General features: G+C 42.0%; 1 protein-coding gene across 5 annotated transcripts in view; it reads right to left on the minus strand.

The window, feature by feature from the left end:
* The window catches only part of SORCS1 (sortilin related VPS10 domain containing receptor 1), a 432,258-nt gene that overhangs the window by 146,116 nt on the left and 272,840 nt on the right, over positions 1–13,302 (minus strand). For all 5 annotated transcript variants that reach the window (XM_084904028.1, XM_084904030.1, XM_084904027.1 and 2 more), the window contains exon 4: positions 5,817–5,975. In XM_084904028.1, the coding sequence (XP_084760154.1) occupies positions 5,817–5,975 (159 nt within the window). The remainder of the gene's footprint in view (positions 1–5,816; positions 5,976–13,302) is intronic.

The following is a 13,302-nucleotide window of genomic DNA, read 5'->3' on the forward strand; positions in this document are numbered from 1 at the left end:
CGCGGGCCTTGTGTTTGACACATGTGGCCTAGATCCTTGGTTGGCAAACTGCGGCTCGTGAGCCACATGTGGCTCTTTGGCCCCTTGAATGTGGCTCTTCCACAAAATACCACGGCCTGGGCAAGTCTATTTTGAAGAAATGGTGTTATTAAAAGTTTAAGTTTAAAATATGTGGCTCTCAAAAGAAATTTCAATGGTTGTGCTGTTGATATTTGGCTCTGCTGGCCTAGATGGACCGCCACATCTGTAAGCATGGGGAGAAGCAGCTCGCTGCATGGGACAGAGAAAAGTGGTCCTTCCTGCTTCTGGTCGGGGTCACAGGTCCTTCAGCAGAGCCTCCCAAGGGGACTTGCCAGCCTGAACCAGCAGGTCACTGGGCCTCTCCTCCCACGCTCCCCTCCTGCCTGAGTCCTGGGAGTGTCCATGTTGGTTTCACATTAAAGGACCCCCTACCTTCCTTTACAAATCACTCCTCCAGTACAACCAACCCTAACAGAGCAGCCAGGAGCCCCGCAAGCCAGGATGGCCTGCAGAGCTGAAGTACACATACATCCTTGTATTTCTCTCCTATTTGTTTTCTCTCAGTCACATCTGCGCTTTGTTTTCTCACATTGCAAATGTTTCCCAACACATCATGTTTAGTGAGGTGTTTAAGACAGACTGAGAGATGCTGTTGGAGGCAGTGTTTTATAGCACAGTTTGTACACTACTTTATTGCCAAATTAAAATAAAGATGTAATCTGGCAGCCTCAGCCTGCTGCTAAGCCTGCCTTGGGTGGTTTTCTGTATTGAGGCAAGAAGATGGGGGGAGGGGGGGGGACGCGGGGACTGGCAATGAGGTGAAGAACTCGGTCCTCCCACTCGCTTCATTTTCTAATGCAAAGAAACACACATACCCTCCCCACCCCCCCCCCAAAAAAAATGAGCAGAATGTTTGGTCTGTCTACGGCTTAAATGCAAAGATAAGGAAAGTACAGAAATAAATAAAGAAAAGCAAGATTTTGGCATTCCTATAATAAATGCCATGAAATTCCTCAGTGTCCACAGTGATTCTTTTTCTTTGGAAGACGATGTATAAAGGGTGGGACCTTCCGTGACCACTATCCCTCTTCCCATTCGGTATAAAATGCCCGTAATGCCTGTCATGTTGATTTGCTTGAGATTCCAGGGCTTTCCAAAGGTACCTCCTCACACAGACCCTTCAGAGGCCAAGTCCCTCAGCTCCTATTTATAATACTAACTCCCCAGCCGGGATTCCCATTTGGTCAGGCTACTGCTTTAATTTAATTTTACTTACTTAAATATTTATAGATTTTTAGAGGGGGAGGAGGAAGGGATGGAAGGAGAGCTAGAGCGAGAGCAAAAGAGAGAGAGGGAGGGAAATATATATATATATATATATATATATATATATATATATATATATATATATATATATTGCTCCACTTATTTATTCATTGATTGGTTGCTTCTTGTATGTGCCCTGATAGGAGACTGAACCTGCAATCTTGGAGTATCAGTGCAATGCTCTAACCAACTCAGCAACCCGCCAGGACCACAGCTACTTTTCTTGGAACTTCAAATGGAAAAAGGCTCTGAACCTTTTCCTGCCAGCCATCCCAGCGGGGCCTGGAGGGCCACATGCCAATTCAAGGAAATATTTACCTCTTGGCAAGCCCCCAGACCCTGACTACCACAGAGAGATGTCTCTCTCGGAGAGAAAAGACTACAGCATCACAATATCCAGGTTTTATGGATTCTGAGGGCATTTGGCCATACACATTTTTTTCCTGATTAAATCTTTTTTAAAAAGGAAGAAAGAATACACACACAAGAAAAAATAAATAAAACCATGACTTCCTATGGAACTGATAGCCAGCAGAACTGTATCCTGGGCCAGAATGGACGATCTGCTCAACAAATTCTTGGAGTGTCTTAAAATGCTCACATCAAAAAGCCTCCCCGGGGTTCAGGCCTTCAAGATGAAATGCAGTGGGGCAGGACAGCGCAGCCCACATGGCTCCATCCTGGGAGCCAGCAGTCCATGCTCCCTCCTCGTCCTCGGGGCCTTTCAGGTCTCATTCATGGAAGGGAGGAAAGGCACTGGCAGGGAAGTAAGGGGGAAACACAGGTGGTATGTATCCAAAATCAGGAATGTATGTCTGTGAGGTCTCGGAGGGGCACGCAAGGAAAGAAGAGAGGACGATTCTGCTCAGGGGTGAGTTCTGAAGGAGCTGCCACCTACACAGGATACTTTCTAAGAGACAGTGCCTTCTACCTGACAATCTTGTCCACCTTACATGTGCATAAAACAGCATCCAGCAGAGACAACTAGCACTGAGGCTCAGTTCAGAGCTGGGAGGTTTGTGGCAGCAGCAATAGCAGCTGTCATGGAAAAAACTGATGAGCAGCCTGTGAAAGAGTAAATGTTCCTTTTCCTGGGCAAGCATAGTCATTGGTCTGCCAACACCAGCATGGGGCCCTCCTTGGTGCTCAGGGCTGCGTCTCATTACTCCTAAAAGCTCCCTGATTCATGGGTAATCGCCAGCTATTATTTTCATATCACTGACCCACCTGAGTGGCCACAGACCCTCTCCACTTGACTTCCAGCCAACCCCATTAGCTAATGGCTCCTCCGATGGCTACAGCCCCACTCGTCATTCTGTGATTCAAGCTCTGAGAAGTGAAGTTCTTCTCTAATCTCTACTTGCACCAGCAGGTTACCCCTCTTTCATCCGGCATGATTTCACCTTCCTTCTCTCCTGGAGAAACAGAAATCTGCCCAACTCAAGATAGCACCCTTAAACATGAGAATCCTACCAATTGCTACATAGGCTTTATTCATTCACTGAACTTGAACACGTGATAAGTGTGGGTTTTCTCCATGGGAAGATTTGTTAGCTTCTATGGAGCAGAGGTTGTTAATGTTTCTTCCAGCTCCCAAATTATAGAATTTATGTGGTATATGGTCGAAGGATACTTTTTGGTCCAGTCCATAATGGCTACGCTATCATCCTAACTGGTCTTATTGCTTTTGACCATGTATTACCACAATTCATATCATATTTCTACCAAATTAGCCTTTGTAACTTGTAGCTTTAAACCCATCATTCCACAGACCAACATTTTCAAAAGATGCCTAATTAGAAGAACAAAATTACTTTGCCTAACGACCAAATAGCCAATACAATGAAAAATAATCAAGCTTCTGTTCTGGAAGTACAGAATGAGCTTTAACAAATTTCAGTTTCAGCCAAATAGTCCATTTCACAATCCTGCAAACAGGGGTTTTCTAACTTTGTATTAGTATTTGTGACATTCCTCTTATGTAAATGTGCCCCGCCCCCGGGCAAGAAACATGACATAGTCATTAATGTCTAGGTAAAATAATTTCATAAGATCATCACTCCTGCACTTTGGGCTGCCCATTTCATATCATCCATCCAGCTATCTTGATTGGGCATCTATTAAATGTGGATGAGGGCATGCTCTTTTGGCCTCTCTTGGACTATTGGTGAACTCATGTGTATTTAATCTTCTCTACCCAGATGGATTATGCTCCTTGCTATAGTGATTTTATAGCAAAACTGAAGCATACAGAACACCTAAAATGGATGTGGACTTTAATATTCATGGTTTTCCCCCCAACCTTTTTGAAAGTGCCCCTGCAAATATAATTATCTGTATGAACACATTTTACAGCAAAGGAAGCCAACACTAAATCGCTCTCCCTGTAAGTAGCTGACCTGGAGCCACAGCCTGGAGGTCCTACCTCTTCCAGCACTACCCACTCTACCACTGCAATCCAGGAGGAAATGTCTAAAGGGTTGGGACCTGCCAAAACCAGTTTGGCTCAATGGATAGAGCGTCAGTCTGTGGATTGAAGGGTCCCAGGTTCGATTCTGGTCAAGGGCATGTACATCGGTTGCAGGCACATCCCCAGTAGGGGTGTGAAGGAGGCAGCTAATTGATGTTTCTCTCTCATCGATGTTCCTAGCTCTCTATCCCTCTCCCTTCCTCTCTGTAAAAAATAAATGAAATATATATTTAAAAATAAATAAAATAAAATAAAATAAAATAAAATAAAATAAAATAAAATAAAAATGAAATGCTGGGACCTGAAGGGTTACATTCGGGGGCATCTCCTCCACATGAACTCAATGATGCGCAGTGTTCCCCTGGCCAGGTAAATCTGGCTTTCGCTGTGCCTCTAGCATCGCGGGGAAAATTAACCAACTGTCAGATAAAACGCAATAACACAGCAGATTAAATGACTAATATTCTGTGTCTTGAGCTTCTCAGCTTAGCCTGTGGCCACTGCGCCATCCTGGACAGATGCACAGCGGCCTGACTCTGGGAGCAAAACTGTGCATTCTGCTGGAAGGGCAGCCAGGCTGCTCAAGAGGAAATGAACCCTAATTGTAAATCTTTTCTATTTTTAGCCTTAATGTGCATTTTAGTTGGCAGGAAGGGCAGCATGAATAAAACTGCAATACCGAGAATTTTAATTTGCTTCCTCCAACATGCTCTGTCAGTAGAGGCCTGGCAAAGGTGCTTCCGGCCTCCTGGCCCTCCAGGAAGAACCCCACTCATCGTTACCCTCTCCAGATAAAGCCCGAGAGCATGCCTCGCTCACGGAGGCCCTGCATGTATAATTTCTAACACATGAGCACTCTAAGGAGAAATCTAAGAATGATTTCACCGAACCATCCATTTCACAGACAATATTCCACTATCTCCCCATGTTCCTTTTTGGCTTCTATGGCTAGAGCCTCTCCCATTTGCCAATGTATATGTTATTTCTTTTTTATTTTAATTTAATTGCATTTTATGTTGGTAGGCTTATATTCTATCCAGGAATGTAAGGTCCTGAAAAATAAGGGCTATATGTATGTTATAATGTATCTGTAGTAAAAGGTACATGATATATTTTATAGTATGCATTCCATAGCATATATACACATACATCACACACACACACACACACACACACACACACACACATCAAATAGCAAAACCTCATTCAATGTTTTCTTTACAAAGTGGAACTCTCCCTCAATCCAACCACCAACAGATGAAAAGTCCTGAGATCACCTGTCTCTGAATGGTGTTCTCTGTGGATGTTGTTATTTTTTCTCTGGCCATTTCTCTCACTGTTTTAGAAAGTTCTTATTGTTCTTAAGCCTTTGGGGGTGGGGGCATCCTTCCCTTAAGGGTTTTATAAAAACTATCATGGGTCTTGATCTAGAAAAATGATCACCTCTTGACACACACAAAACACATTCTCATATTCCATGATGGTCTGGGGCTCCTAATGGTCTGAAACATCTACATTAAAACCTGCTTCTTGCCTTTGCTAGTTTGGCTCAGTGGATACAGTGCTGGGACTTGAAAGGTTTGACTCAGTTGGCCTGCAGACTGAAGGATTCCGGGTTCAATTCTGGTTGCAGGCTGGATCCCCAGTAGGGTGTGTGCAGGAGGCAGCCAATCAATGATTCTCTCATCATTGATGTTTCTCACTCTCTCTCTACTTCTCCTGTCCTCTCTGAAATCAATAAAAATATACTTAAAAACAAACAGTCTCTCCACATTGAGTTCCTTAGTGTCTGGCTTTTCCCTTGTGTGCTGGGTCAGATGTTTACAAGCTCAAGCCAGTGATCTGAGACGCTCTTTGCTGCCTCTTGTCCCACAGGCACCCGCTTCAGGCGACTGCACAGAACCAAACTGGTCACAGGGAAGAAGCGTGGAGATGATCAACTAGGGGCTTCTCCCAGGAGAACCATGCACTGCTGTCTCAAACAGGGTTTTGTGCTCACCTTCTGGTCTTGGCTGAAAGCCAGAATCCAGTCCTCCTGCTTGGGGTGGAAGAGCAAGCTCTGGATGTAGAAGCTCAGCCGGTACTTTTGATAGGTCGCTCCTTCATCTGAGCTGATCAATAAACTGCTCTCAATCTCCGGGTCCGTGAGTAACATAATCTGCAGCAAGAGATTGTTGGGGAAAGATAATAACAGGAAGTTAGATTTACAAATTTCCAAAACGTAACGAGCTAAAATTTTGACAAGGGAGGGAAAGGGGGCAGGCAAGGAACACCTGGGAACACCTTGGCCCAATGATATAAAATGATATTCACTAAGGAATGAAGGAGGCAGGACAAGTTGGAAGGAAGAGAGAGGAAACGGAAGACTGCGTTTTCTTCGCTTCCATAGGGCTCCTGGATGTTCTTTTCCCCAAAAGTTATTTCCTTCATCTGAACTATTTCCCACTGCTCCCCTGACCTCAACCCCCTACCTACTTGGCCTTGTGTACTTTAATTTGGAGGGGAGGGGAGATTAAAGAGCAAGACTTGTAACACCTGCTGTTGGAGAGGTGGAAGGAAATGGAAAGAGATGGAATTCACAGGATTTTCTTGTTGCACAGGCTTCTTGTTCATGTCAACAATATCCCATGTCATCCTACATGTAGCTTGACTTTTTTGTTAGTCTTGTGTCAAAGGCTGGGTTTTCTACAGCCTTCTCTGTGAATTGTACAAAGGCCACTTTTTCCTGTTATATAATTTACTTATTCATTTTGTTTACTGTTCACATACCCTCTACTAGATTCTAAATTCTTGAGAATAGAAGTAGTTGATATTTCTCTATTTTTCTCCTACAGGTATGTTCCCAGCAGATACAATAAGACCTAGATTATATTATACAAGTGGCCCAGTGCAGGACATTCATGCACTGAGGGGATGGTGAGGGAATCCCTCAGCCCAGGCCTGCACCCTCTGGCAGTCTGGAACCCCTAGGTGGACATCCCCTGAGGGGTCCTTAGCCCTGCTTCAGAGGCAGGAGAGGCTCCAGCCTCTGCCACTGTGCTTGCCAGCCATGAGCCCCGCTTCTGCCTGAGCAGCGCTCCGCACTGACCACCAGGGGGCAGCTCCTGCATTGAGTTTCTACCCCCTGGTGGTCAGTGCATATCACAGCCACTGGTCATTCCACTATTCAGTCGATTTGCACATTAGCCTTTTATTATATAGGATACTCAGTAAATATCTATCAAATGAATGAATGAATGAATGGGAAGAGTTTACAGAGTAGTCACATGGACCTAGAAAGATGCCCGGCACAGTGTGAGCACATATGAATGGAGGTCCCTGAGAAGAGTAGCTGGATCTCCCCATCAGTTGTCTTCCTGTCTACAAGAGAATATGCTCTGACTGTTGGAAACTTAATAGTGTCATCTGCTTTGCACTCTCGCTGGGGTGGTTCATCTTGGTCAGAGAGTAATGAACAATCCACAAAAGGAACACGATGGAGAAGCTGCCCGGAACACTGATTTTTATTCTCTCATGCTATGCCTCTGGGAATGTGTGATGAAGTACCTCATTCCCCACTCACTGCAGGTCTCCTTTCACTCAGTCAAAGTGCACATCTAATGCCTCCTGACAGGTGGCCTTAATGCTACCTGCTGACTTCCTCCCCATCAGCGTATTAATTGACACTTTCTGAGTTTGGTTCGGAGAAGCATGAAAGATGTGCTTAGTGTGTGGCTGTATGAAGAGAAATCACTGTAGCCCAGGGATTTTAAAGATTATCAGCTGAGGAGATAGCAGTTCTAGGACAGAAAGAGTGAGAGAGAAAGGAAAAGTAAAACAGAGCCATGTCATAGAAGAGTAGAGTGCCAGGCAAACACACTGAGATTTCTCAAGCATTTGGAGGCAATCATATTAAAACCTTGGGATAGTGCCCTAGCTGGTTTGGCTCAGTAAATAGAGAGAGCATTGGCCTGGGGACTAAAGGGTATAGTTCAATTCTGGTCAGGAGCACATGCCCGAATTGTGTGCTTGATCTCGGGGGGGGGGGGGGGGGGGAGGGGGGGGCAGAATGCAGGAAATCAATGATTCTCATCATTGAATCATTGATGTTTCTATCTCTCTTTCCCTCCATTTTCCTTTCTGAAATCAATAAAAACGTATTTTAAAGAAAAAAAATCTGGAGGATAGTTAGTATCATCTTCAAAAGTGGTGTCCTGTGATGTCGCTGCAAATGTCACATGAAGATTGCACACCAGACACACTCAGCCTGCACTATGTTTATGTCATGTGGGGAGAATTAAAGGCTCCCTGCTGTTCTTACAACCTCTGTTCTTTTTTTTTTAATTTTTAAAATTGATTTCCAGAGAGGGAGAGAGGGAGCTGGAGAGGGAGAAAGAGACATTGACATGAGAGCAAAACATCTCAAAACATGGATTGGCTGCCTTCTGCATGCTCCCTGTTGAAGATTGAGCCCACATCCTGTGTATGTGCCATTACCAGGAATTGAACTGGCAACTTTTTGGTGCATAGGACCACACTCAACCTCCCTTCTGGGAGAGGAGAAAAGGGATGTGGGGCAGGGAGTGAAACACCATGGCTGCTCTTGCATTCAGACACGATGGAAAGCACACAAAAATTGGAGACTCATTGCCTCTCAATCCATGTTCCGGTCAATCCTTGTTCCCCACCATAAATTCTGACAAAGTTATCATTTTCTTGTCTGTAGTTTACCACGCAGATAGCCTCTTTGGCTGGCATGAAGCTATCATTTAAGTGCTAAGTACAAACTCACATACATGACTTCATTAAAATATCTTGTATGCATTAAACAGGGATGTTCATATGTCACCTAATTCACAAGAATATTTCCAGGTTATCTCATATTTACTAGCACAAACAGGTGTTTCCCAAACAACAAATAAGTCATCAAATGATTATATTGCTTTGTGTCTCCAACCACAATTAACCATGATATATAGCATGATTTTTGCACTTCTGCCCAAAGTAATTTCCATAAAAATATGAAGAGGCTCATCATATTTCATAGGGCATCTTTTGTCTTGGCAAAGTGATTTACCCCTTCCTCTGATATTCTATTTCTCTGTTAAGCAGAATATGTTTTCCTCTCTTCCCATGAGTGCAGACCCCACCACCTGCTTCTCCTGGAAGACCACTTCAGCAAAATAAAAAACTAGGCCCTAGCTGGTTTGGTTCAGTGGATAGAGTGTCAGCCTGCAGAAAAAGGGTCCCATGCTAGATTTGGGTCAAGGGCACATACCTTGGTTGCAGGCTCCTCCTAGGCCTGGGCTTTGGTTGGGGCTCATGCAGGAGGCAACCAATTGACGTGTTTCTCTCACATGAATGTTTTCTCTTTGCCTTTCCCTCTCTCTTCCACTCTCTCTAAAAATCAATGGAAAAGTAACCTCAGGTGAGGATTAACAATAAATAAATAAATAAATAAATAAATAAATAAATAAATAGATAAATAAATACAAATAAAATAATAAAATAAAAAAACTGGGTCTACAGAATATCTCCAAATCAAGCTGATTTTTATTTATTATTTATTTAAAATATCTTTGATGGTAATTTATGCTCCAAGTCATGAGACTGTATAAGATTTTTCTGCAGCCAGGTGCAATAGCAGAGATAGTATAATGCAAACATCTTTCAAACATATGACTACTTAAGAGCAAGTAAATGAAACTCCTGGCTTCCGTGGCAGCTTTTTCTGGGTACTAAAAATATGTAGACTAAAATTTCACCTTCTCTAAACGGCCCTCACCTAAAACCCTCTATTTTGGAATTTGACATTTTAGAAATGATGGAAGATGCTAGGAAATACCCCCTCTAAGATTTATAAGTGCTTGTATTACACAAACCTTCCAGTGGTTTGTCTTTCAAACCTCTGCTCAAATCCACTCAAAACAAACAGGTCAACTGGGATCTATTTCTACTTAGCCTTTTTTATTGCACAAACACCTCTGTAAGACCTGCAGTAGACGAATTGAAAAGAAAAGAAAAATCAACTGCTCATGACCCTATCCTTACAACAAGTTAAACGATGTTTACGGTTCCTTCTACTTTATCCACATCTACATGTTATATTATAGATTTTTCATTCTGATTTATAACTTAATTTTTTAATTTCATATTATTGCCTATATTCAAATCCAACTGAATGAAGAACACACAAATGCACGCACAGACAATAATACACACCACTGTAACCAATGTGTTACTTAATCACAATCTTCAACTTCATTCGTTTAACAGGGGTCTTCAAACTACGGCCCGCAGGCCACATGCGGCCCGCAGAGGAGTCTGAACCGGCCCACCAGGTTTTTTGGGCAGTGAGCGCAGCCGAGGTGTTACAGTAGGAATTAGTAGTTCATATAGTCCGGCCCTCCAGCTCTCTGAGGGACCGTGATCTGGCCCCCACTTTAAAAAGTTTGAGGACCCCTGGTTTACAACCAGTGCAGTGGTTGAACCATAGAAAGTATTTACTAAAGTATTGTGAACCAAATAAGTGAACTCTTATTATTTCAGTCTTTAAAAATGTTAATGGTTTTATTTCAAATGCTTGAGGTTTGTTTGGTCATTTTGTAGGTTAATAAGTAAATTAATAAATAAATAAAGTCTTTAAGCAAAATATAAATAGAAAATGTTTAACCTATTTGAAAAAAAGAAACAATGTGAATAATATGTGTGAACCCATCTTTAGATAGGAATGATGTCATTTGTACATAAATATGCTCTATCCCAGAAGGTATTATACTGGGAAATATCAAAATGGCAACTTCAAATTAATGAACACTCCTCAAAAATGTGTAGGTTACATCCCTTAAACATGTCCAATCATCACTGTCTGTTGAATTACAAGGGCTCTCTACTCTTTCTGGCTCATTGTGTGACTTTAAATAAATGGTGCTTTGTTTGTTTAATCCTCTGCATTCTGGAATATGATCTGAATGACAGGAATTTGGAGGACTTTGTAAAAAGACATGAACCCAAACTTTGCACAATTCCTGAAGTGAGCTCTTTAATAAGAGGGGCTATTATTTATTTACCTGACATAGAGCTTGGTCTCTAGTGAATGAACAAGTGAATGAGTGCATAGGTGAATCCTCTTCATTCCTGAGACCCTGGGAGTCTGCATCCTCTTAAATAAATCCCTGCAGTTCTACTTGGAGGCAGGGAGGGTAAAAACAAGGGGAAGTGTCTTTCTTTAACAGGGAAATAATGATTCTCTGTTCAGACCAGCCCCCTGGGTATTAGAGCTTTGCAAGATGTGCAGATACTGTGTTGACTGCATCAGCAGATGAATTGTTTTCTATAGAAAGTCAATAATGGCTACACAGGCTCCCACCGCCCAACTCCAAGCTATCATTCATCATCCACTTCTGGGGAAGGAGAAAACTTTATTTGCTTTTCCTAGAGGTGACAAATGAATATGAAATGCAATCCAGAGTTTTCAACTATGTCACTTCTTACTTTTCTTTGAGCATTAGTCCTTCAGACATGTTAGTGTCATTAAAAATTAAATGCATATTCACTCTCCTTGACTTGCTCCAGATTCAACATATGGCTACATGATGTAACTCTACAAAAGTTTGGCTGGGAGCTCTTTTATCCTGCTAGGTTGTCTACTAGGGACATTGCTCCTACAGAAATGTCACTGCTATTTAGTTTTCCAGACTCTTTTCCTAGGTGTGTTGTTCCTGGAATTCCATAATTTAGATAGGATGGTGTTAATAAAGAGCAGCTTCAATACCTATAGGCATATACTTTATCTCACCATTTCCTCCGTCCTAAAGTAAAAAATATTTATTTTATGTTTTGTTCATTTTCTTCTCACACATTTTTCTACTCCTTATCATCTGTGGATTAGAATCGAGAGGAGACAATGTACTGACAATATATCTCTTGATTGGCTCTAGGCTTAAATCCAATTCAGATGACCATATCACAAGTGCATAATAAATACTTTTCATAATGATGAAAATGAAAAATCGCAATAGCAGTAATTGGCCACTCCAGTTATCTACCTACTTTATCCAAACAAAATTCTACCTAGAAACAGTATAACAGGCTATTTGCAGGCCTCTGGCTTTAGTATTAAAAACAAATTAAGCAAAGTGTAATCAGAGCAATTGAGTAGTTTGCGGACCACTGTGGGTGATAAACTACCTACTCTCAATGAGAGCTGAATGTTTATCTTTCCCAGATGAATGGAAAGTGAAAGCAATGCATGCTTATCTGTTGACAACTGTTGGGCAGACAGTAGTGGGAGAAGTTCCACAGGATCTCAGAATGACCCAGGTAAAGGAAATCACTGAAGTGCAAACAATAGTGAGAAAAGGAGACGAAAGTGAGTAAATGGAAAATGTTCAAATAAGTGTACACTGAGGAAAAAAAATCTGTAGAAAAATGGACCCAGTGTACAATCACTCGTTCTAAATGCTACTCCCAACCCCCAAACTCAGTGAAGCTCACCTAATGCACTATCCATGGTCATTAACACAAAGTAGGCTCATTTGATACTAACAGACCAAAAAAATGTTTGGGCAATAGACCATCTGCCTGTGACCTGAATATTAATTCAGTGAAATTGCTAGGAAAACTTGGCATTGCATTCTAAAGAGTTTATTCTGTGAGTATACTTTAAAAAGTGTTTGTAATGAGGGCCCAATGACTTATTTCTTAGGGGAAAAATTAGTTTTTAAGAAATGTATAAAAATATTTCAGTTCTTCATGTCTCTAGCCTTGTCAGAAGACCCTACTTACTGATTATTATGTAACTTTTATGATAATTCACTCAATACCCCTTTGCCCAACTGTGTAGAGTACAGAGGAGAAGAGTAAGGTCCACCAGGAATGACCATATATGGGTTACACTCCTTGGAAGACAATTTAAGGAAAAAAGTTCATATAAGATTTCTTCTCATTTTTCTTGTGATTGCTGAACAAAACCCTTTCCTGAGTCAATTTTAAAGGAAAAACACTGCTTCACAGTGAGACTCTGCTTCCATGACTGTGGATGGCACTGATCCCATACAAGGAAACACAGGCCAACGTGTTTGGGCGAGTTGATCTGAAGGGCACCCACAGAGTCCGGGAACCACAGACATGTTTTCCATAAGAAGAACCCTAACCAAATCTTAAACTTGATCCTAGTCAATGTTGTTGTGGGTTTGTACACTTCCTCAGAAAAAAGAGCGTGTTTAATGACAGCCATTCAGACAGTCACTAGAAGAAGGAAAACAGACCATAAATAGATATTATAATCACAGAAAGTACCATGGGGCTTGACTTCAAGATGAATCTGAGTGTCATCTCTGCCACTCGGGAGAGTTCATAGCTCACTTAACTTCTCGTGAGCCTCTATTTTCTCATCGAGGGTAATGCTACTATAAAGAAGTGTACATTTATTGAGCGTCTGTTGGGTGCCAGCAGGCCACTAAACCTTTACAATATGTCACTTCATTAAATTGCTAAAAACCAGT

Source organism: Pipistrellus hanaki, assembly GCF_964339955.1.
Source record: "Pipistrellus hanaki genome assembly, chromosome: 14".
NCBI lineage: Eukaryota > Metazoa > Chordata > Mammalia > Chiroptera > Vespertilionidae > Pipistrellus > Pipistrellus hanaki.